Source organism: Hyperolius riggenbachi, chromosome 4 (genome assembly GCF_040937935.1).
Source record: "Hyperolius riggenbachi isolate aHypRig1 chromosome 4, aHypRig1.pri, whole genome shotgun sequence".
Classification (NCBI taxonomy): domain Eukaryota; kingdom Metazoa; phylum Chordata; class Amphibia; order Anura; family Hyperoliidae; genus Hyperolius; species Hyperolius riggenbachi.
The window spans coordinates 15934316-15955610 of NC_090649.1; the positions used below are offsets into that span (position 1 = coordinate 15934316).

General features: G+C 54.2%; 1 protein-coding gene across 2 annotated transcripts in view; it reads right to left on the bottom strand.

Annotated features, from left to right (window-relative positions):
* LOC137571131 (cytochrome P450 2C20-like) overlaps positions 1-20774 on the bottom strand; it is a 77411-nt gene extending 56637 nt beyond the window's left edge. The window contains exons 1-2 of one of the 2 annotated variants that reach the window (XM_068279857.1): positions 20564-20774; positions 15299-15461 (exon numbers count right to left, since the gene is read on the bottom strand). In XM_068279857.1, coding sequence (XP_068135958.1) covers positions 15299-15461; positions 20564-20731 — 331 coding nt within the window. In that variant the 5' untranslated portion in view covers positions 20732-20774. Of the gene's footprint in view, positions 1-15298; positions 15462-18594; positions 18779-20563 lie in introns of those variants that run through there. The other variant, XM_068279858.1, reaches the window with a different exon arrangement.
* Between the last annotated feature and the right edge of the window lie 521 nt (positions 20775-21295).

Here is a 21295-nt window from a genome sequence, read left to right on the forward strand (position 1 = left end):
GTATCCAAGCCGAATCTCGAGTACAAAATCAGAGGCATATCTAGGGAAAACACCACCTATGGCAAGCACTAATATTGTGCCCCTCCCCCTTATAGCACTTAGTTACAGCAGAAAATCAGATAAAAGAGAAGAGAATCTTCAGAACCTCATATATAGCTCAGAGTGGAAGCGTTGGTCCCCATTAGATTGTAAAAGACAAACAGGAAGGATTATAGCTGGTCCACCAAGAAGGATGAGAATCCTTCCTGGTGTCAGTGAGGTTTTTTGAAATTCAAGTGGAAAAGTGTGCCTACAGGACATCCAATCCATAGACAGGAAGTTGAGTACATACATGTGTGCACAATGCTATCTGGATGAGTACTCCCTCCCAATCCTCTGTTCTTCTGTATTTGCTCCAGTTCTAAGCCCCTTTCAGTACTGGTTAGGATCTTTTGAACTGGATGTTGCTGTGCACACGCGCAGTTGGGTCCATTAGTACACTGTGGCCATACTCTTGGCTGCCTCCTGAGTGCACCGCGCTCAGGAGTCCCCCGAGAGCATGGCCACAGCGGCGTCATGGACCCAACTGCGCATGCGTGCAGCCTATTATATTCAGTTCAAACTTCAAAGGTCACAACTAGTGCTAGTCGGGGCCTAGAAAGGGAGCAGATATGGAGGAACGGAGGACACATGTACAGTATGTTCTCTGATTGTTCAGCTCAGACATCCTTTGACATAGGAGCCATCTATACTGTATGTATGTTTATGTATTGTGGAATCAGAGCATGTTATTTTATAAACTTTTAAAGGATACTCAAGTTAAAAATAAAGATTGTTCTTTTACATACCTGGGGTCCCTTCCAGTCTCGTAGTTCCCTCACTGACCTCCTGGTCTTCATCCTTTATCTGCTGGGTGGCCCGGTAAAGTGTGAGACTTTGCTAAGACGCACTCTAGTGCTCATGTCCTGGCCAATCATGTGGCTAGGATCAGTCTGTGCATGCACATCACAATCTACAGTAGTGTGATGTGGTATGGGGGTGCCGGAAAATGTAGAGCCACGTGGGAAGACCCTGTGCTGCTGGGACTGGTGGACAGGTATGGGGGTGCCGGAAAATGTAGAGCCACGTGGGAAGACCCTGTGCTGCTGGGACTGGTGGACAGGTATGGGGGTGCTGAGGAATGTAGAGCCACGTGAGGAGACCCTGTGCTGCTGGGACTGGTGGACAGGTATGGGGGTGCTGGAGAATGCAGAGCCACGTGGGAAGACCCTGTGCTGCTGGGACTGGTGGACAGGTATGGGGGTGCTGGAGAATGCAGAGCCACGTGGGAAGACCCTGTGCTGCTGGGACTGGTGGACAGGTATGGGGGTGCTGAGGAATGTAGAGCGACGTGGGAAGACCCTGTGCTGCTGGGACTGGTGGACAGGTACGGGGGTGCTGGAGAATGTAAAGCCACATGGGAAGACCCTGTGCTGCTGGGACTGGTGGACAGGTATGGGGGTGCTGGAGAATGTAGAGCCACATGGGGAGACCCTGTGCTGCTGGGACTGGTGGACAGGTATGGGGGTGCTGGAGAATGCAGAGCCACGTGGGAAGACCCTGTGCTGCTGGGACTGGTGGACAGGTATGGGGGTGCTGAGGAATGTAGAGCGACGTGGGAAGACCCTGTGCTGCTGGGACTGGTGGACAAGTATGGGGGTGCTGAGGAATGTAGAGCCACGTGGGAAGACCCTATGCTGCTGGGACTGGTGGACAGGTACGGGGGTGCTGGAGAATGTAGAGCCACATGGGAAGACCCTGTGCTGCTGGGACTGGTGGACAGGTATGGGGGTGCTGGAGAATGTAGAGCCACATGGGGAGACCCTGTGCTGCTGGGACTGGTGGACAGGTATGGGGGTGCTGGAGAATGGAGAGCCACGTGGGGAGGCCCTGTGCTGCTGGGACTGGTGGACAGGTATGGGGGTGCTGAGGAATGTAGAGCCACGTGGGGAGACCCTGTGCTGCTGGGACTGGTGGACAGGTATGGGGGTGCTGAGGAATGTAGAGCTACGTGGGGAGACCCTGTGCTGCTGGGACTGGTGGACAGATATGGGGGTGCTGGAGACTGTAGAGCCACGTGGGAAGACCCTGTGCTGCTGGGACTGGTGGAAAGGTATGGGGGTGCTGAGGAATGTAGAGCCACGTGGGGAGGCCCTATGCTGCTGAGACTGGTGGACAGGTATGGGGGTGCTGGAGACTGTAGAGCGACGTGGGAAGACCCTGTGCTGCTGTGACTGGTGGACAGGTATGGGGGTGCTGGAGAATGGAGAGCGACGTGGGAAGACCCTGTGCTGCTGGGACTGGTGGACAGGTATGGGGGTGCTGGAAAATGTAAAGCCACGTGGGGAGGCCCTGTGCTGCTGGGACTGGTGGACAGGTATGAGGGTGCCGGAAATGTAAAGCCACGTGGGAAGACCCTGTGCTGCTGGGACTGGTGGACAGGTATGGGTGTGCTGGAGAATGTGGAGCCACGTGGGAAGACCCTGTGCTGCTGGGACTAGTGGACAGGTATGGGGGTGCTGGAGAATGTGGAGCCACGTGGGGAGGCCCTGTGCTGCTGGGACAGGTGGACAGGTATGGGGGTGCTGGAGAATGTAGAGCTACGTGGGGAGACCCTGTGCTGCTGGGACTGGTGGACAGGTATGGGGGTGCTGGAGAATGGAGAGCCACGTGGGAAGAGCCTGTGCTGCTGGGACTGGTGGACAGGTATGGGGGTGCTGGAGAATGGAGAGCCACGTGGGAAGAGCCTGTGCTGCTGGGACTGGTGGACAGGTATGGGGGTGCTGGAGAATGTAGAGCCACGTGGGAAGACCCTGTGCTGCTGGGACTGGTGGACAGGTATGGGGGTGCTGGAGAATGGAGAGCCACGTGGGAAGAGCCTGTGCTGCTGGGACTGGTGGACAGGTATGAGGGTGCCAGAAAATGTAAAGCCACATGGGAAGATCCTGTGCTGCTGGGACTGGTGGACAGGTATGGGGGTGCTGGAGAATGTAGAGCCATGTGGGAAGACCCTGTGCTGCTGGGACTGGTGGACAGGTATGGGGGTGCTGGAGAATGGAGAGCCACGTGGGAAGACCCTGTGCTGCTGGGACTGGTGGACAGGTATGGGGGTGCTGGAGAATGTAGAGCCACGTGGGAAGACCCTGTGCTGCTGGGACTGGTGGACAGGTATGGGGGTGCTGGAGAATGGAGAGCCACATGGGGAGACCCTGTGCTGCTGGGACTGGTGGACAGGTATGGGGGTGCTGGAGAATGTAGAGCCACGTTGGAAGACCCTGTGCTGCTGGGACTGGTGGACAGGTATGGGGGTGCTGGAGAATGTAGAGCCACGTGGGAAGACCCTGTGCTGCTGGGACTGGTGGACAGGTATGGGGGTGCTGGAGAATGTAGAGCCACGTGGGAAGACCCTGTGCTGCTGGGACTGGTGGACAGGTATGGGGGTGCTGGAGAATGGAGAGCCACATGGGGAGACCCTGTGCTGCTGGGACTGGTGGACAGGTATGGGGGTGCTGGAGAATGGAGAGCCACATGGGGAGACCCTGTGCTGCTGAGACTGGCGGACAGGTACATGGGGAGACCCTGTAAGAGCCGGGACAAGGTCCTTCAGCACCCAAGGCTGAGACAGCAAAGTGCGCCGCTCCATCCCACCCACACCAGCCTTCACACACTAATTGCTATTAGACTAAGAGGCGCCCCCGGGCCCCCAACACCTTAATCTCTAGTTATCTGGCTTGCAGTCACTGCCATGTATGCCCTTTTCTTATTTCTTTGTGCTTCAAACACAATTGGGAATGACAGCTGAATGAATTGTGCGCCCCCTCCTACACTGCGCCCTGAGGCTGGAGCCTCTTCAGCCTCTGCCTCGGCCCGGCCCTGGACCCTGTGCTGCTGGGACTGGTGGACAGGTATGGGGGTGCTGGAGAATGTAGAGCCACGTGGGGAGGCCCTGTGCTGCTGGGACTGCTGGACAGGTATGGGGGTGCTGAGGAATGTAGAGCCACGTGGGAGGACCCTGTGCTGCTGGGACGGGTGGACAGGTATGGGGGTGCTGGAGAATGGAGAGCCACGTGGGGAGACCCTGTGCTGCTGGGACTGGTGGACAGGTATGGGGGTGCTGGAGAATGGAGAGCCACGTGGGGAGACCCTGTGCTGCTGGGACTGGTGGACAGGTATGGGGGTGCTGGAAAATGTAGAGCCACGTGGGAAGACCCTGTGCTGCTGGGACTGGTGGACAGGTATGGGGGTGCTGGAGAATGTAGAGCCACGTGGGAAGACCCTGTGCTGCTGGGACTGGTGGACAGGTATGGGGGTGCTGGAGAATGGAGAGCCACGTGGGGAGACCCTGTGCTGCTGGGACTGGTGGACAGGTATGGGGATGCTGGAGAATGTAGAGCCACGTGGGGAGGCCCTATGCTGCTGAGACTGGTGGACAGGTATGGGGGTGCTGGAAAATGTAGAGCCACGTGGGAAGAGCCTGTGCTGCTGGGACTGGTGGACAGGTATGGGTGTGCTGGAGAATGCAGAGCCACGTGGGAAGACCCTGTGCTGCTGGGACTGGTGGACAGGTATGGGGGTGCTGGAGAATGTAGAGCCACGTGGGAAGACCCTGTGCTGCTGGGACTGGTGGACAGGTATGGGGGTGCTGAGGAATGTAGAGCCACGTGAGGAGACCCTGTGCTGCTGGGACTGGTGGACAGGTATGGGGGTGCTGGAGAATGCAGAGCCACGTGGGAAGACCCTGTGCTGCTGGGACTGGTGGACAGGTATGGGGGTGCTGGAGAATGCAGAGCCACGTGGGAAGACCCTGTGCTGCTGGGACTGGTGGACAGGTATGGGGGTGCTGAGGAATGTAGAGCGACGTGGGAAGACCCTGTGCTGCTGGGACTGGTGGACAAGTATGGGGGTGCTGAGGAATGTAGAGCCACGTGGGAAGACCCTATGCTGCTGGGACTGGTGGACAGGTACGGGGGTGCTGGAGAATGTAAAGCCACATGGGAAGACCCTGTGCTGCTGGGACTGGTGGACAGGTATGGGGGTGCTGGAGAATGTAGAGCCACATGGGGAGACCCTGTGCTGCTGGGACTGGTGGACAGGTATGGGGGTGCTGGAGAATGGAGAGCCACGTGGGGAGGCCCTGTGCTGCTGGGACTGGTGGACAGGTATGGGGGTGCTGAGGAATGTAGAGCCACGTGGGGAGACCCTGTGCTGCTGGGACTGGTGGACAGGTATGGGGGTGCTGAGGAATGTAGAGCTACGTGGGGAGACCCTGTGCTGCTGGGACTGGTGGACAGATATGGGGGTGCTGGAGACTGTAGAGCCACGTGGGAAGACCCTGTGCTGCTGGGACTGGTGGAAAGGTATGGGGGTGCTGAGGAATGTAGAGCCACGTGGGGAGGCCCTATGCTGCTGAGACTGGTGGACAGGTATGGGGGTGCTGGAGACTGTAGAGCGACGTGGGAAGACCCTGTGCTGCTGGGACTGGTGGACAGGTATGGGGGTGCTGGAGAATGGAGAGCGACGTGGGAAGACCCTGTGCTGCTGGGACTGGTGGACAGGTATGGGGGTGCTGGAAAATGTAAAGCCACGTGGGGAGGCCCTGTGCTGCTGGGACTGGTGGACAGGTATGAGGGTGCCGGAAATGTAAAGCCACGTGGGAAGACCCTGTGCTGCTGGGACTGGTGGACAGGTATGGGTGTGCTGGAGAATGTGGAGCCACGTGGGAAGACCCTGTGCTGCTGGGACTAGTGGACAGGTATGGGGGTGCTGGAGAATGTGGAGCCACGTGGGAAGGCCCTGTGCTGCTGGGACAGGTGGACAGGTATGGGGGTGCTGGAGAATGTAGAGCTACGTGGGGAGACCCTGTGCTGCTGGGACTGGTGGACAGGTATGGGGGTGCTGGAGAATGGAGAGCCACGTGGGAAGAGCCTGTGCTGCTGGGACTGGTGGACAGGTATGGGGGTGCTGGAGAATGGAGAGCCACGTGGGAAGAGCCTGTGCTGCTGGGACTGGTGGACAGGTATGGGGGTGCTGGAGAATGTAGAGCCACGTGGGAAGACCCTGTGCTGCTGGGACTGGTGGACAGGTATGGGGGTGCTGGAGAATGGAGAGCCACGTGGGAAGAGCCTGTGCTGCTGGGACTGGTGGACAGGTATGAGGGTGCCAGAAAATGTAAAGCCACGTGGGAAGATCCTGTGCTGCTGGGACTGGTGGACAGGTATGGGGGTGCTGGAGAATGTAGAGCCATGTGGGAAGACCCTGTGCTGCTGGGACTGGTGGACAGGTATGGGGGTGCTGGAGAATGGAGAGCCACGTGGGAAGACCCTGTGCTGCTGGGACTGGTGGACAGGTATGGGGGTGCTGGAGAATGTAGAGCCACGTGGGAAGACCCTGTGCTGCTGGGACTGGTGGACAGGTATGGGGGTGCTGGAGAATGGAGAGCCACATGGGGAGACCCTGTGCTGCTGGGACTGGTGGACAGGTATGGGGGTGCTGGAGAATGTAGAGCCACGTTGGAAGACCCTGTGCTGCTGGGACTGGTGGACAGGTATGGGGGTGCTGGAGAATGTAGAGCCACGTGGGAAGACCCTGTGCTGCTGGGACTGGTGGACAGGTATGGGGGTGCTGGAGAATGTAGAGCCACGTGGGAAGACCCTGTGCTGCTGGGACTGGTGGACAGGTATGGGGGTGCTGGAGAATGGAGAGCCACATGGGGAGACCCTGTGCTGCTGGGACTGGTGGACAGGTATGGGGGTGCTGGAGAATGGAGAGCCACATGGGGAGACCCTGTGCTGCTGAGACTGGCGGACAGGTACATGGGGAGACCCTGTAAGAGCCGGGACAAGGTCCTTCAGCACCCAAGGCTGAGACAGCAAAGTGCGCCGCTCCATCCCACCCACACCAGCCTTCACACACTAATTGCTATTAGACTAAGAGGCGCCCCCGGGCCCCCAACACCTTAATCTCTAGTTATCTGGCTTGCAGTCACTGCCATGTATGCCCTTTTCTTATTTCTTTGTGCTTCAAACACAATTGGGAATGACAGCTGAATGAATTGTGCGCCCCCTCCTACACTGCGCCCTGAGGCTGGAGCCTCTTCAGCCTCTGCCTCGGCCCGGCCCTGGACCCTGTGCTGCTGGGACTGGTGGACAGGTATGGGGGTGCTGGAGAATGTAGAGCCACGTGGGGAGGCCCTGTGCTGCTGGGACTGCTGGACAGGTATGGGGGTGCTGAGGAATGTAGAGCCACGTGGGAGGACCCTGTGCTGCTGGGACGGGTGGACAGGTATGGGGGTGCTGGAGAATGGAGAGCCACGTGGGGAGACCCTGTGCTGCTGGGACTGGTGGACGGGTATGGGGGTGCTGGAAAATGTAGAGCCACGTGGGAAGACCCTGTGCTGCTGGGACTGGTGGACAGGTATGGGGGTGCTGGAGAATGTAGAGCCACGTGGGAAGACCCTGTGCTGCTGGGACTGGTGGACAGGTATGGGGGTGCTGGAGAATGTGGAGCCACGTGGGAAGACCCTGTGCTGCTGGGACTGGTGGACAGGTATGGGGGTGCTGGAGAATGGAGAGCGACGTGGGGAGGCCCTGTGCTGCTGGGACTGGTGGACAGGTATGGGGGTGCTGGAGAATGTGGAGCCACGTGGGGAGGCCCTGTGCTGCTTTGACTGGTGGACAGGTATGGGGGTGCTGGAGAATGTAGAGCCACGTGGGAAGACCCTGTGCTGCTGGGACTGGTGGACAGGTATGGGGGTGCCGGAAATGTAAAGCCACGTGGGAAGACCCTGTGCTGCTGGGACTGGTGGAAAGGTATGGGTGTGCTGGAGAATGTGGAGCCACGTGGGAAGAGCCTGTGCTGCTGGGACTGGTGGACAGGTATGGGGGTGCTGGAGAATGTAGAGCCACATGGGAAGCGCCTGTGCTGCTGGGACTGGTGGACAGGTATGGGGGTGCTGGAGAATATAGAGCCACGTGGGAAGACCCTGTGCTGCTGGGACTGGTGGACAGGTATGGGGGTGCTGGAGAATGGAGAGCCACGTGGGAAGAGCCTGTGCTGCTGGGACTGGTGGACAGGTATGGGGGTGCTGGAGAATGGAGCGCCACGTGGGAAGAGCCTGTGCTGCTGGGACTGGTGGACAGGTATGGGGGTGCTGGAGATTGTAGAGCCACGTGGGAAGACCCTGTGCTGCTGGGACTGGTGGACAGGTATGGGGGTGCTGGAGAATGGAGAGCCACGTGGGAAGAGCCTGTGCTGCTGGGACTGGTGGACAGGTATGGGGGTGCTGGAGAATGGAGAGCCACATGGGAAGAGCCTGTGCTGCTGGGACTGGTGGACAGGTATGGGGGTGCTGGAGATAATAGAGCCACGTGGGAAGACCCTGTGCTGCTGGGACTGGTGGACAGGTATGGGGGTGCTGGAGAATGGAGAGCGACGTGGGGAGGCCCTGTGCTGCTGGGACTGGTGGACAGGTATGGGGGTGCTGGAGAATGTGGAGCCACGTGGGGAGGCCCTGTGCTGCTTTGACTGGTGGACAGGTATGGGGGTGCTGGAGAATGTAGAGCCACGTGGGAAGACCCTGTGCTGCTGGGACTGGTGGACAGGTATGGGGGTGCCGGAAATGTAAAGCCACGTGGGAAGACCCTGTGCTGCTGGGACTGGTGGACAGGTATGGGTGTGCTGGAGAATGTGGAGCCACGTGGGAAGAGCCTGTGCTGCTGGGACTGGTGGACAGGTATGGGGGTGCTGGAGAATGGAGAGCCACATGGGAAGCGCCTGTGCTGCTGGGACTGGTGGACAGGTATGGGGGTGCTGGAGAATATAGAGCCACGTGGGAAGACCCTGTGCTGCTGGGACTGGTGGACAGGTATGGGGGTGCTGGAGAATGGAGAGCCACGTGGGAAGAGCCTGTGCTGCTGGGACTGGTGGACAGGTATGGGGGTGCTGGAGAATGGAGCGCCACGTGGGAAGAGCCTGTGCTGCTGGGACTGGTGGACAGGTATGGGGGTGCTGGAGAATGTAGAGCCACGTGGGAAGACCCTGTGCTGCTGGGACTGGTGGACAGGTATGGGGATGCTGGAGAATGGAGAGCCACGTGGGAAGAGCCTGTGCTGCTGGGACTGGTGGACAGGTATGGGGGTGCTGGAGAATGGAGAGCCACATGGGAAGAGCCTGTGCTGCTGGGACTGGTGGACAGGTATGGGGGTGCTGGAGATAATAGAGCCACGTGGGAAGACCCTGTGCTGCTGGGACTGGTGGACAGGTATGGGGGTGCTGGAGAATGGAGAGCCACGTGGGAAGAGCCTGTGCTGCTGGGACTGGTGGACAGGTATGGGGGTGCTGGAGAATGGAGAGCCACGTGGGAAGAGCCTGTGCTGCTGGGACTGGTGGACAGGTATGGGGGTGCTGGAGAATGTAGAGCCACGTGGGAAGACCCTGTGCTGCTGGGACTGGTGGACAGGTATGGGGGTGCTGGAGAATGGAGAGCCACGTGGGAAGAGCCTGTGCTGCTGGGACTGGTGGACAGGTATGAGGGTGCCAGAAAATGTAAAGCCACGTGGGAAGACCCTGTGCTGCTGGGACTGGTGGACAGGTATGGGGGTGCTGGAGAATGTAGAGCCACGTGGGAAGACCCTGTGCTGCTGGGACTGGTGGACAGGTATGGGGGTGCTGGAGAATGTAGAGCCACGTGGGAAGACCCTGTGCTGCTGGGACTGGTGGACAGGTATGGGGGTGCTGGAGAATGGAGAGCCACATGGGGAGACCCTGTGCTGCTGGGACTGGTGGACAGGTATGGGGGTGCTGGAGAATGTAGAGCCACGTTGGAAGACCCTGTGCTGCTGGGACTGGTGGACAGGTATGGGGGTGCTGGAGAATGTAGAGCCACGTGGGAAGACCCTGTGCTGCTGGGACTGGTGGACAGGTATGGGGGTGCTGGAGAATGTAGAGCCACGTGGGAAGACCCTGTGCTGCTGGGACTGGTGGACAGGTATGGGGGTGGTGGAGAATGTAGAGCCACGTGGGAAGACCCTGTGCTGCTGGGACTGGTGGACAGGTATGGGGGTGCTGGAGAATGTAGAGCCACGTGGGAAGACCCTGTGCTGCTGGGACTGGTGGACAGGTACGGGGGTGCTGGAGAATGGAGAGCCACATGGGGAGACCCTGTGCTGCTGGGACTGGTGGACAGGTATGGGGGTGCTGGAGAATGGAGAGCCACATGGGGAGACCCTGTGCTGCTGAGACTGGCGGACAGGTACATGGGGAGACCCTGTAAGAGCCGGGACAAGGTCCTTCAGCACCCAAGGCTGAGACAGCAAAGTGCGCCGCTCCATCCCACCCACACCAGCCTTCACACACTAATTGCTATTAGACTAAGAGGCGCCCCCGGGCCCCCAACACCTTAATCTCTAGTTATCTGGCTTGCAGTCACTGCCATGTATGCCCTTTTCTTATTTCTTTGTGCTTCAAACACAATTGGGAATGACAGCTGAATGAATTGTGCGCCCCCTCCTACACTGCGCCCTGAGGCTGGAGCCTCTTCAGCCCCTGCCTCGGCCCGGCCCTGGACCCTGTGCTGCTGGGACTGGTGGACAGGTATGGGGGTGCTGGAGAATGTAGAGCCACGTGGGGAGGCCCTGTGCTGCTGGGACTGCTGGACAGGTATGGGGGTGCTGAGGAATGTAGAGCCACGTGGGAGGACCCTGTGCTGCTGGGACGGGTGGACAGGTATGGGGGTGCTGGAGAATGGAGAGCCACGTGGGGAGACCCTGTGCTGCTGGGACTGGTGGACGGGTATGGGGGTGCTGGAAAATGTAGAGCCACGTGGGAAGACCCTGTGCTGCTGGGACTGGTGGACAGGTATGGGGGTGCTGGAGAATGTAGAGCCACGTGGGAAGACCCTGTGCTGCTGGGACTGGTGGACAGGTATGGGGGTGCTGGAGAATGTGGAGCCACGTGGGAAGACCCTGTGCTGCTGGGACTGGTGGACAGGTATGGGGGTGCTGGAGAATGGAGAGCGACGTGGGGAGGCCCTGTGCTGCTGGGACTGGTGGACAGGTATGGGGGTGCTGGAGAATGTGGAGCCACGTGGGGAGGCCCTGTGCTGCTTTGACTGGTGGACAGGTATGGGGGTGCTGGAGAATGTAGAGCCACGTGGGAAGACCCTGTGCTGCTGGGACTGGTGGACAGGTATGGGGGTGCTGGAGAATGTAAAGCCACGTGGGAAGACCCTGTGCTGCTGGGACTGGTGGACAGGTATGGGGGTGCTGGAGAATGTAGAGCCACGTGGGAAGACCCTGTGCTGCTGGGACTGGTGGACAGGCATGGGGGTGCTGGAGAATGTAGAGCCACGTGGGGAGACCCTGTGCTGCTGGGACTGGTGGACAGGTATGGGGGTGCTGGAGAATGGAGAGCCACGTGGGGAGACCCTGTGCTGCTGGGACTGGTGGACAGGTATGGGGATGCTGGAGAATGTAGAGCCACGTGGGGAGGCCCTATGCTGCTGAGACTGGTGGACAGGTATGGGGGTGCTGGAAAATGTAGAGCCACGTGGGAAGAGCCTGTGCTGCTGGGACTGGTGGACAGGTATGGGTGTGCTGGAGAATGCAGAGCCACGTGGGAAGACCCTGTGCTGCTGGGACAGGTGGACAGGTATGGGGGTGCTGGAGAATGTGGAGCCACGTGGGAAGACCCTGTGTTGCTGGGACTGGTGGACAGGTATGGGGGTGGTGGAGAATGGAGAGCCACGTGGTGAGGCCCTAAGCTGTTGAGACTGGGAGACAGGTGTAGGGGTGCTGGAGACTGTAGAGCCACGTGGGAAGACCCTGTGCTGCTGGGACTGGTGGACAGGTATGGGGGTGCTGAGGAATGTAGAGCTACGTGGGGAGACCCTGTGCTGCTGGGACTGGTGGACAGGTATGGGGGTGCTGGAGAATGTAGAGCCATGTGGGAAGACCCTGTGCTGCTGGGACGGGTGGACAGGTATGGGGGTGCTGGAGAATAGAGAGCCACGTGGGAAGACCCTGTGCTGCTGGGACTGCTGGACAGGTACGGGGGTGCTGAGGAATGTAGAGCCACGTGGGAAGACCCTGTGCTGCTGGCACTGGTGGACAGGTATGGGGGTGCTGGGGAATGTAGACCCACGTGGTGAGACCCTGTGCTGCTGGGACTGGTGGACAGGTATGGGGGTGCTGGGGAATGTAGAGCCACGTGGGGAGACCCTGTGCTGCTGGGACTGGTGGACAGGTATGGGGGTGCTGAAGAATGGAGAGCCACGTGGGAAGACCCTGTGCTGCTGGGACTGGTGGACAGGTATGGGGGTGCTGGAGAATGTAGAGCCATGTGGGAAGACCCTGTGCTGCTGGGACTGGTGGACAGGTATGGGGGTGCTGGAGAATGTAGAGCCACGTGGGAAGACCCTGTGCTGCTGGGACTGGTGGACAGGTATGGGTGCTGGAGAATGTAGAGCCACGTGGGAAGACCCTGTGCTGCTGGGACTGGTGGACAGGTATGGGTGCTGGAGAATGTAGAGCGACGTGGGAAGACCCTGTGCTGCTGGGACTGGTGGGGGTGCTGGAGAATGGAGATGATCAACAAGATGCTCTTTTTTTTTCTTATAGCCGATGCAAATTTTGTAGCAAATTTTTCAGCCTTGAACTGGTGCAGTCAAGAAGTATATTTGACTGGCTAGCTTTCAAGATGCATAAACAGGGGCGTAACTAGACTTAATAGGGCCCCTCTGCAAAAACAATAGCATGGGGCCCCCTTTATCACCGAACCCCATGGGATTGGGAGTCAGCAAATGTCAGCAGAGTGTTCTGAAGCAGCCTCTGGAAGCAGGAAAAATTACACATGCTCCTGCACATGGCTTTTGTTAGTGACTGAGGGGAGGTTTATTTGATAATTGGGGAGAGGGATGTGGAGGGCCTCTGTGCCCCCCTGAGATGGCAGGGGTTGCAGGAGTGATTGCTACGCTCATGTGCATAAACAGTGTCGGACTGGGAGGTGGAAAAACTGAGGAAATCCACCTGCTGGCCAAGCAGCAGTAACCCTGTGTTATCACTCCCAATAGGAACCTGCAGCAAGTCTTCACTGTGAGCAGCAACACCTGATTACTGCTGCTTGGCCAGCAAGTGGATTTCCTCAGCTTTTCCAGCTCCCAGTCCGACAATGTGCATAAACTTTGTAGTTAAATTTGCATGCAACTTGGAATTATTTGCATCTCACTAACCTCCTCTAACTGTCACTCCTTCCTTCTCTACAACTGTCAGCATCAAAACAGTTAGGGCCCATTCACACTTATAATGTTTTGCGGGAGTGATTTTCCCGTGATTAACGCAGAAAAATCACTGGACACTGCGGCGGTTTTAGAGCGATCGCGATTAGCGTGCTTTGCACACTAATCACGATCGCTAATCGCAAATCGCTGCCAAACCGCTGCATGCAATGCGTTTGCGGTTATCGCTAACCACAAACGCGGCAGTCAGAACCCTGCCACTTGCTACTATGTGTAGCGGTTTTCGTAAAACCGCTATCGGTTTGCCATGAGCGGGAATCGCGCGATTCACAAACAATGGACTAACTACAAATCCTGAGGCCCCCCTCAAAACTTTGATAACCCCCCCCCCATGTTCACACCCTTTCTCTTGCCTCCCCTCGGTGCCCCTTACGGCTTTGGGGCCCATCTCAAAAGGGTCATAAAACAAGTATGGCCATCATGATCTTCACACCCATAACAAGTGTAGTAACAAAACCTGATCTGTAGTATAGTCCCCTGTATGGGAGGGGGGGAGGTTAGTAATTGTGGCCCCCCCACAGCTCGCCCCCCCCCCCCCCCCCGCACGATTACAGGGGCTGCTCCCTCTGGTTAGGCCGCTGGTTATAACGCAAACACAACACAACAGCACAACTAGCGTATATGACAGAGACTCGGAAGCCTCGCTAAAATCCACTTAAGCATGTTAGCAGCACCTAAAACGCCGCATCGCAGCTGCTGAAGACTAAATTAATTACCCCTAACTCCCGAGGCAAAAATCCACGACTTTCTTGGTCGTGGATTCTGCTGCCGGGGGAGGCAGAGCTTTGGGCAGCAGCTCTGCCTCTATTCGCGTCCATCTGCACGTACCTCCACCTCTCCTCCGCCCCTCTCAGTGAAGGAAGACTGAAAGGGTCGGGGAGAGGCGGAGATCCGCACAGATGTACACGTGTAGAGGCAGAGCTACAGCCCAAAGCTCTGCCTCTTCATGGAAGCGCTCCCTGCAGTGTACCCCAGGGAGTTTGGGGTGAGTAATTGAGTTTTCAGATGCAGGGATGCAGCGTTTTAGGTGGTGCAAACATGCTAAAGAGGTATTTAAAATAAAAACATGATTTTAGCAACACTACAGAGTCTCTTTAAAGAGTAACTGTCAGGCTGCAGAAGCTAATTTAAACCTCTATTCTCCTGTGTTAAACAGTTTAGACAGAAGCCAAAAAGGCATTACTAAAGATAAAAATCTCTCTTACATTTGATGTGTGCTTATCAGCAAAGCTAAGCTCCTAAGGAGGACGCAAGCCGCATTCCATACTGCAAAGCATTCTGGGGCCCTCCCCTCGGCTGCTAAGGAGAAGACGGGATCAAGTTTCAGCAGCTTCTAACTCAGTCCAGCCACAGCACAGATAAATCTCCGGGCAGGGCAGAGTACACTGCAGGAGTCCGCTATTGTTCCTAGCCACATGGCTCATTAATATTCACTGCACACTGTGTTATTCTGTACGAGCTCCTCTGTGATCAGGAAGCAGGCAGGACATGACGACACATTTGGCTTCACAAACATGGAACCTGCCATGGGCTGTCAGGAGCATCATTCTCTGCATATACTATATAAAAATTCTGTGAAATCCAAACGTGGACAGTGAAATGCATATGTAATGTAAGTACAGCCAATCTTTAGCTACTGATATATGTGTTTATTTTCTCTGAGACCTTATACCTAACAGCTCCTCTTTAAGACAGTGAACTTAATTGGTGTGACATAAGGGAGAAAACCATCAAGACTGAAGAAAAAAAAAACCCCTCTAAGCCACCCCATCAGGTGTGCGCCCATATCGCAGTGCTACTCTCTCATGAGCCCCACCCCCTGACCCCTGACAGGTATAAAGCCAGTTCAGCTGTCTGTTAGAGCAACTCTATTCCTGGCACATAAAAGGCAGTATTGCCCAGACTGCACTTGGGTTGTCCCGCAAACATAGGAGCTTTGCGCTTCTCATCACTTTTCTCCAATATATATATATACTTTTTAGCCCTCACCGTATCCATCTCCTAATCTTGCTGCTATGGGCATAGTTCCACGTTCTCCGAACTGGTAGGAATAATTGATCAAGGCTTCTTTGATTGTCTTGAATCCATTTAGCACAACTACAGGAGAAGGTCCCAGCCATATGGTGAAGACATCGCCGTACTTCTTCCAGAACTGAAAGGATAAGAAGAGAGAAAGACTGCTACGACCACACAGATGTCCACAAAGGTGTGTCACTTCAGCAACAATGGGCCCCTGGGGCAAAAGTAACTTGGGGGCCCTCTCGACCCTCCCTTCCAGCCACTGTCATGGGTTGCCATAGCTGGAGGGGCACCTTGGGGTCTGGGGTCCTAGGGAAATTGCCCCCTTTATCTCTATGGCTGTGGAATATCTCATGAATATAAGTTCTAATCCTGACTTCCTCAAAAGAGTTACAGATTGCCCAGAAAGCTCATGGTGAACCAGAACTCCTAGGTGTATATAAGGGGCCTTACTAAGATGTTATGCAAAAAAAAAAGTTCGCCTTCTTAAAGAGACTCTGAAGTCTCATTAAAATCAAGTTTTTATATTAAAATGTATTTAACATGATTGCCCTAACTAAAACGCTGCATCCCCGCGGCTGAAATCTAACTAAATCCCCCCAAACTCCCCGGGGCACACTATGGGGAGCGCTTCTGTGAAAGGCAGAGCTTTCAGCTGCAGCTCTGCCTCCATGCGCGTCTATCAGCACGTATCTCCACCTCCGCCCGCCCCTCTCAGTCTTCCTACACTGAGAGGGGCGGGGAAGAGGCGGAGATATGCGCTGATAGATGCGCATGGAGGCAGAGCTGCAGCTGAAAGCTCTGCCTCTCACAGAAGCACACAGGGCAGCAAAATCTACGACCAAGAAAGTCATGGATTTTGCGAGGGGAGTTTGGGTGGATTTAGTTCAGTAGCGGAACAATCAAGTTAAAAACATTTTTAACATAAAAACTTGATTTTAATAAGACTTCAGAGTCAAAACAGAAGGTATTTGTGATTATTCAGGTTGGAGTGAGCTCCGAAATGTCTCCCACAATGCGTCAGTGCTGAATATGCAATTTATCCCTTTGGTGCCCCTGATAGCTAAAGACACCTCCAGGACTGCTGGTCAATTCAAAAGAGATTAGAGATCATCCACAGTTTTTCTGTTCTTATGTGTAATTCAGTCACCTTACTTCTGGTTCTGCCGCTTTAGGTCCATCCTGAAGCAGGTGAGACATCCAAATATGATGTAAAGAGTGGTCTCCTCACTCAGTTGTCCTAATGTGATGTTTTGTTCTTGCTCTAATGCCTGGCATACACGGATAGATTCTCCCTTATCAATCGAGCCGCTGATGTCTCGATTGATAATACCGACAGGTCCGATGACCCGCCGGATAGATTCCCCGCTTGATCCCCATCGGCGGACAATAGCGGGGAATCAAGAGGCTGATAAGGAGCGCCGGCAGGGACGAGCGGGAGTCGATCCGGTGGCTAATCGGCCGCCGGATCGACCTGTGTATGCCCAGCATTAGAAACAGATTGTGTGGCCACTTTACATGGTCTGTAATTTGTACCCCAAGGTAAATATTCATCAATCACTTTGCTTAATTAACAACATCCTTAGGAAAAAGTCCATTATGTCTCACATCTGTCGGTCTCATGTAGAGGAACTATAAGAAAAACGTGGACAACTGAAGTTAGAGGGATATGGAGGCTGCCATATTTATTTCCTTTTAAAGAGAGTCTGAAGCCAAATTAAAAACGGCTTTTATGCTTATATTCAGCAGGGGCATGTTTGCTCCAGCTAAAACGTCGCTATCTCACAGTATAACGAGGGGTCTTTACCCCCTAAATCCTCCTCTGCAAAATCCACAACCCACTTGGTAGTGGATTTTGCTGCCCCTGTGCGCTTCCGTGTGAGGCAGAGCTATGAGCCGCAGCCCTGCCTCACACGCGTCTATCGGCGGCGGATCTCCACCTCTCCCCCGCCCCTCTCAGAGAAGGAAGACTGAGAGGGGCGGGGGAGAGGCGGAGATCCGCTGCTGATAGACGCGTGTGAGGCAGGGCTGCGGCTCATAGCTCTGCCTCACACGGAAGCGCTCCCCGGAGGTAGCAGGGGGGATTTGGGGGGTAAAGACCCCTCGTTATGCCGCTGGATAGCGGCGTTTTAGCAGGGGCAAACATGCACCTGCTGAATGTAAGCTTAAAAGCCATTTTTAATTTGGCTTCAGACTCTCTTTAACCTATTTTGGTTCCTGGACGTAGTTTCTACGTCCAGGAACCATGCGCGCTACAGCGCGCTCCCGCAGCCGATCGCGCGTGTGCACACGCACTCCCGGCCGCGGATTCGGTAGCCAGGGAATCAATGTATCGGGCTACGGTGCCTGATCATTGATTCCTCTCCCCCGCTGAAAAAGCGATAGCTTCTCTCAGAAGCTGCGCCTTTTCTGGCCGTTCCCTTCCCGATGCGTCACTGTAAGCGTATGTTACGCTTAGAGTGACGTCATGTAAACAAACTCATGGCCGCCATCTTGTGGCCAAAAACTAATACTACACCTGTAAAAAAAAATTTGAAAATTAACACACATTTACATTATAAATCTATTGTTTACCTCCCACCCTCCCAAAACTACCCAAATAAAATGTTTACAATAAAAAAAAAAAACATTACAATAAAAAAAAAAAACATGTAAATATTTACCTAAGGGTCTAAACTTTTTAAATATCACCGTAAAGATGAAATATTTCTATTTTTTTTTTATTTTAAACTTGTAAATAGTGATAGATGCAAAACGAAAAAAATGCACCTTTATTTCCAAATTGTCACAAGGACCCTCGTGGCTGACCGCACTTAGCCTTCTAAACGGTGCCAGCGCACAGATCGTGCGAACTCTGGTCGCAGTCAATGCGCAGGAACCGTTAAGAATTAGCCGCAGACAACTCATAAGGGAGCCTGTGAGACACGGGTGATTACCACTTCACCCTCTGGTTCAGAGTAAACTGCCACCACCGCGGTTATCATGGGACCGTGGGGCCCACTAACTGACTGACTAATCCTGCGAATAAAACGGTTAAACACACGATATTCTGTCTAGCCAACAACAAACAAACAGTAGCGTATCTTCAGAGACCCAGGATCATTTCTGTGTGTGCTGATAAGCAGGGTAGCGAAACAGTGAATGACTTGGAGAAAGTCGTTTATTCACGCAATATAAATAATTAATATATACAGACAATTATTAAAAATCACAATTATTAAGACAGTAATAGCCAGTATGAAAAATAAAAGAAGGGAGAAAAATACTTATGGTTTGTGGAAATGTGTCCTTTTGTGGGAAAATCGTCAAGTTCAAGCAAAACGGTTTCAAGTTCTTAGAGTTCTTTGTTGCAGAGTAAAGTTCAGCAAGATTTAGAATCCAAACAAAATGGAGGATGTCCTTTGTTTTAGCTCTGGCAATATGGCCACCACTTGTTCCTCATAGTGGCCGTGTGTCCTGAAGATGGTAAAGGGAGGAACTTCTTCCCAGGCAGCTCATTCACTTTTAATGGAGCTGAGCTCAGAGGCGGGCTTCCAGAGTCGGCCCCCCAGGCCGGACTATGGTAATCACATCTGGGCAGGGGCTTTAGCAAACTCATAATCCTGACAGGTTCCCTAGGCCGACCTGCGCGGCCAGCACACAGATAATAATTACATATTCTCGATCCCCAGAACCTACCGATTAATATGATATCAAACTTGGGCATGTTTGCATGCCCGGTTAAAAAAACGGTGGAATTCCCAGCGTTCTGGTTAGGCTAGGGGCCCAAATTTAATATCAAAACACTCACAAGCTCCGGACCAGCAGAATGATATAACTTCCACATTTCTCCGATGTATGGTACTTCTAAAACATGCATAAAGATCATAACTCTATGTTTCCCTATCCTGGCTGAATGGTTCCGCTAAGTCTGCCCCCTGCTGGGATTAGCTTCCTTGGCTCTGAAAAGACTCCTGGTTTGTTAATTAACATCTGAGTGTTACCCCTCTGGCTTCATTAGCAAGTCACAGGGCACAGGCTTCATGAAAAGAACTAGGCTAACTATTTCTCTGAAGACAGCAGAGACCCCCCAGGCTGGACTGCCTGGTGTCCACAGACATGAGATTCTGATTGGGGCAGCGCAACGACAACCGAGGCAGGAAGTCGGTTGCGGCTGCGTTTTCTGCGCACTGACGGCTCGCCCGTCACACAAATAAAATATTGTCGCCATACATTGTGATAGGGACATAATTTTAACAGTGTTATAACCGGGACATATGGGCAAATACAATACGTGAGTTTTAATTATGGAGGCATGTATTATTTTAAAACTATAATGGCTGAAAACTGAGAAATAATGAATTTTTTCCGTTTTTTCTTATTCTTCCTGTTAAAATGCATTTACAGTAAAGTGGCTCTTAGCAAAATGTACCCCCCAAAGAAAGCCTAATTGGTGGCGGAAAAAACAAGATATAGATCAGTGCATTGTGATAAGTAGTGATAAAGTTATAGGCTAATGAATGGGAGGTGAACATTTCTCACGTGAAAACGACGGAACCTGAATGGGTTAAACAATACCATTTGCCTGGCTATCTTGCTGAGCATCTACCTCAGATACTAATAGCCATAGACCCTGAACAAGCATGCAGCAGACCAGTTTCTGACATTATTGTCAGATCTGACAAGATTAGCTGCATGCTTTTTCCTGGTGTGATTCAGACACTACTGTAGCCTGAGTCCACAGTGGTCCGAGGTGGATGCATGACTGTCATCTGTTGAATGGTAATACATTCCACTGTCCAGACAAATGTGTACAGCAGTACTTCACAGGAACACAATGACAATGGGCTTGATTCACTAAGCAGCGCTAAGGCTTTGCACGTGCAAACTAGGGTGCTAAGTAGTTTGCACGGGCAAAGCTCGCGTGATAAGCCGTGACTTCGCGTGCTTTTAACGCTACTAAGCATGCAAAGCGGCTGATTTTGCACGCGAAGCGCTGCACGCGAAACTTTGCGCGTGTAAACTCTTACGCGCATATTAGCACGTGCAGAGCCAGTTTGCACGTGCTCAGTGGCTTTTCACTGGCGTGCTAACACTTAGCATGCTTTTGTAAATCAAGCCCAATGTATGAACAGGACTTATGTGAAAGGACAGACGCATTGCATATAATGGCAGCCTATACACTGCATTATAGCCCACCCACCAGGCAGAGGGGGCGGGGCCTTAGTCTGTCAGTTATCTGTCAGTGTGACTTACCTTGGGGTAGGTGTCATACAGTGTGGCACCCCCGTGGAGCAGGTTCCCCACCAGCGGCAGAGGGGCGGGGCCTGGCGGCAGCTGCTCCCGCCTCCTGTGCATCCGCCATGCTGAGAGGAGGAGGTAGAAGAAGGGGAAGAGGAGGAAGAAGAGAATGAGGGTCTCCATGTCCAGCACAGGAGTGGCGGCTGTCTATTTCTGGCCTTGTTGTCACTGCTGCTTCTGGTAAATATTAACAGATTACCAGACAGTGTAACTAGGAGTAAACTATAACCTAGCTATCCTTATAGAGAGGGAGAAAAACAAAGCAAATCCTTCCTCAATGCTAATCAGAAACAACTTACTGGGAACATTTGTTTTTTGCTAAGAAACAAAGTTTATACATTGGTTCAAAACTGTAGAAGATGGTTTAAACAAGGACTCTAACTTCTTGTGCTGGTACGATGGGTTTTAAATGCCACAATTCTTTTAATTTTTCTATCTTTTCATTTATATTTGTGCCATATGCTGTGTAAGATGGAATTCACTGTCACTATTCATTTTATTTGCTTTCATGTGCTGGCTTTAAATGCCACAATTCTCTAATGGCCCATACTCATGAGCTACAAATGTAGCTAGCCGCTAGCACACGGGAGCGTGTGCACGACAGATCGGCGACAGCTCGTCGCCGGGTCCCTCCGCATACACACTGCGGAAGAGGGATTAGTGGTGCGACGGAAGCTGTCGCCGACG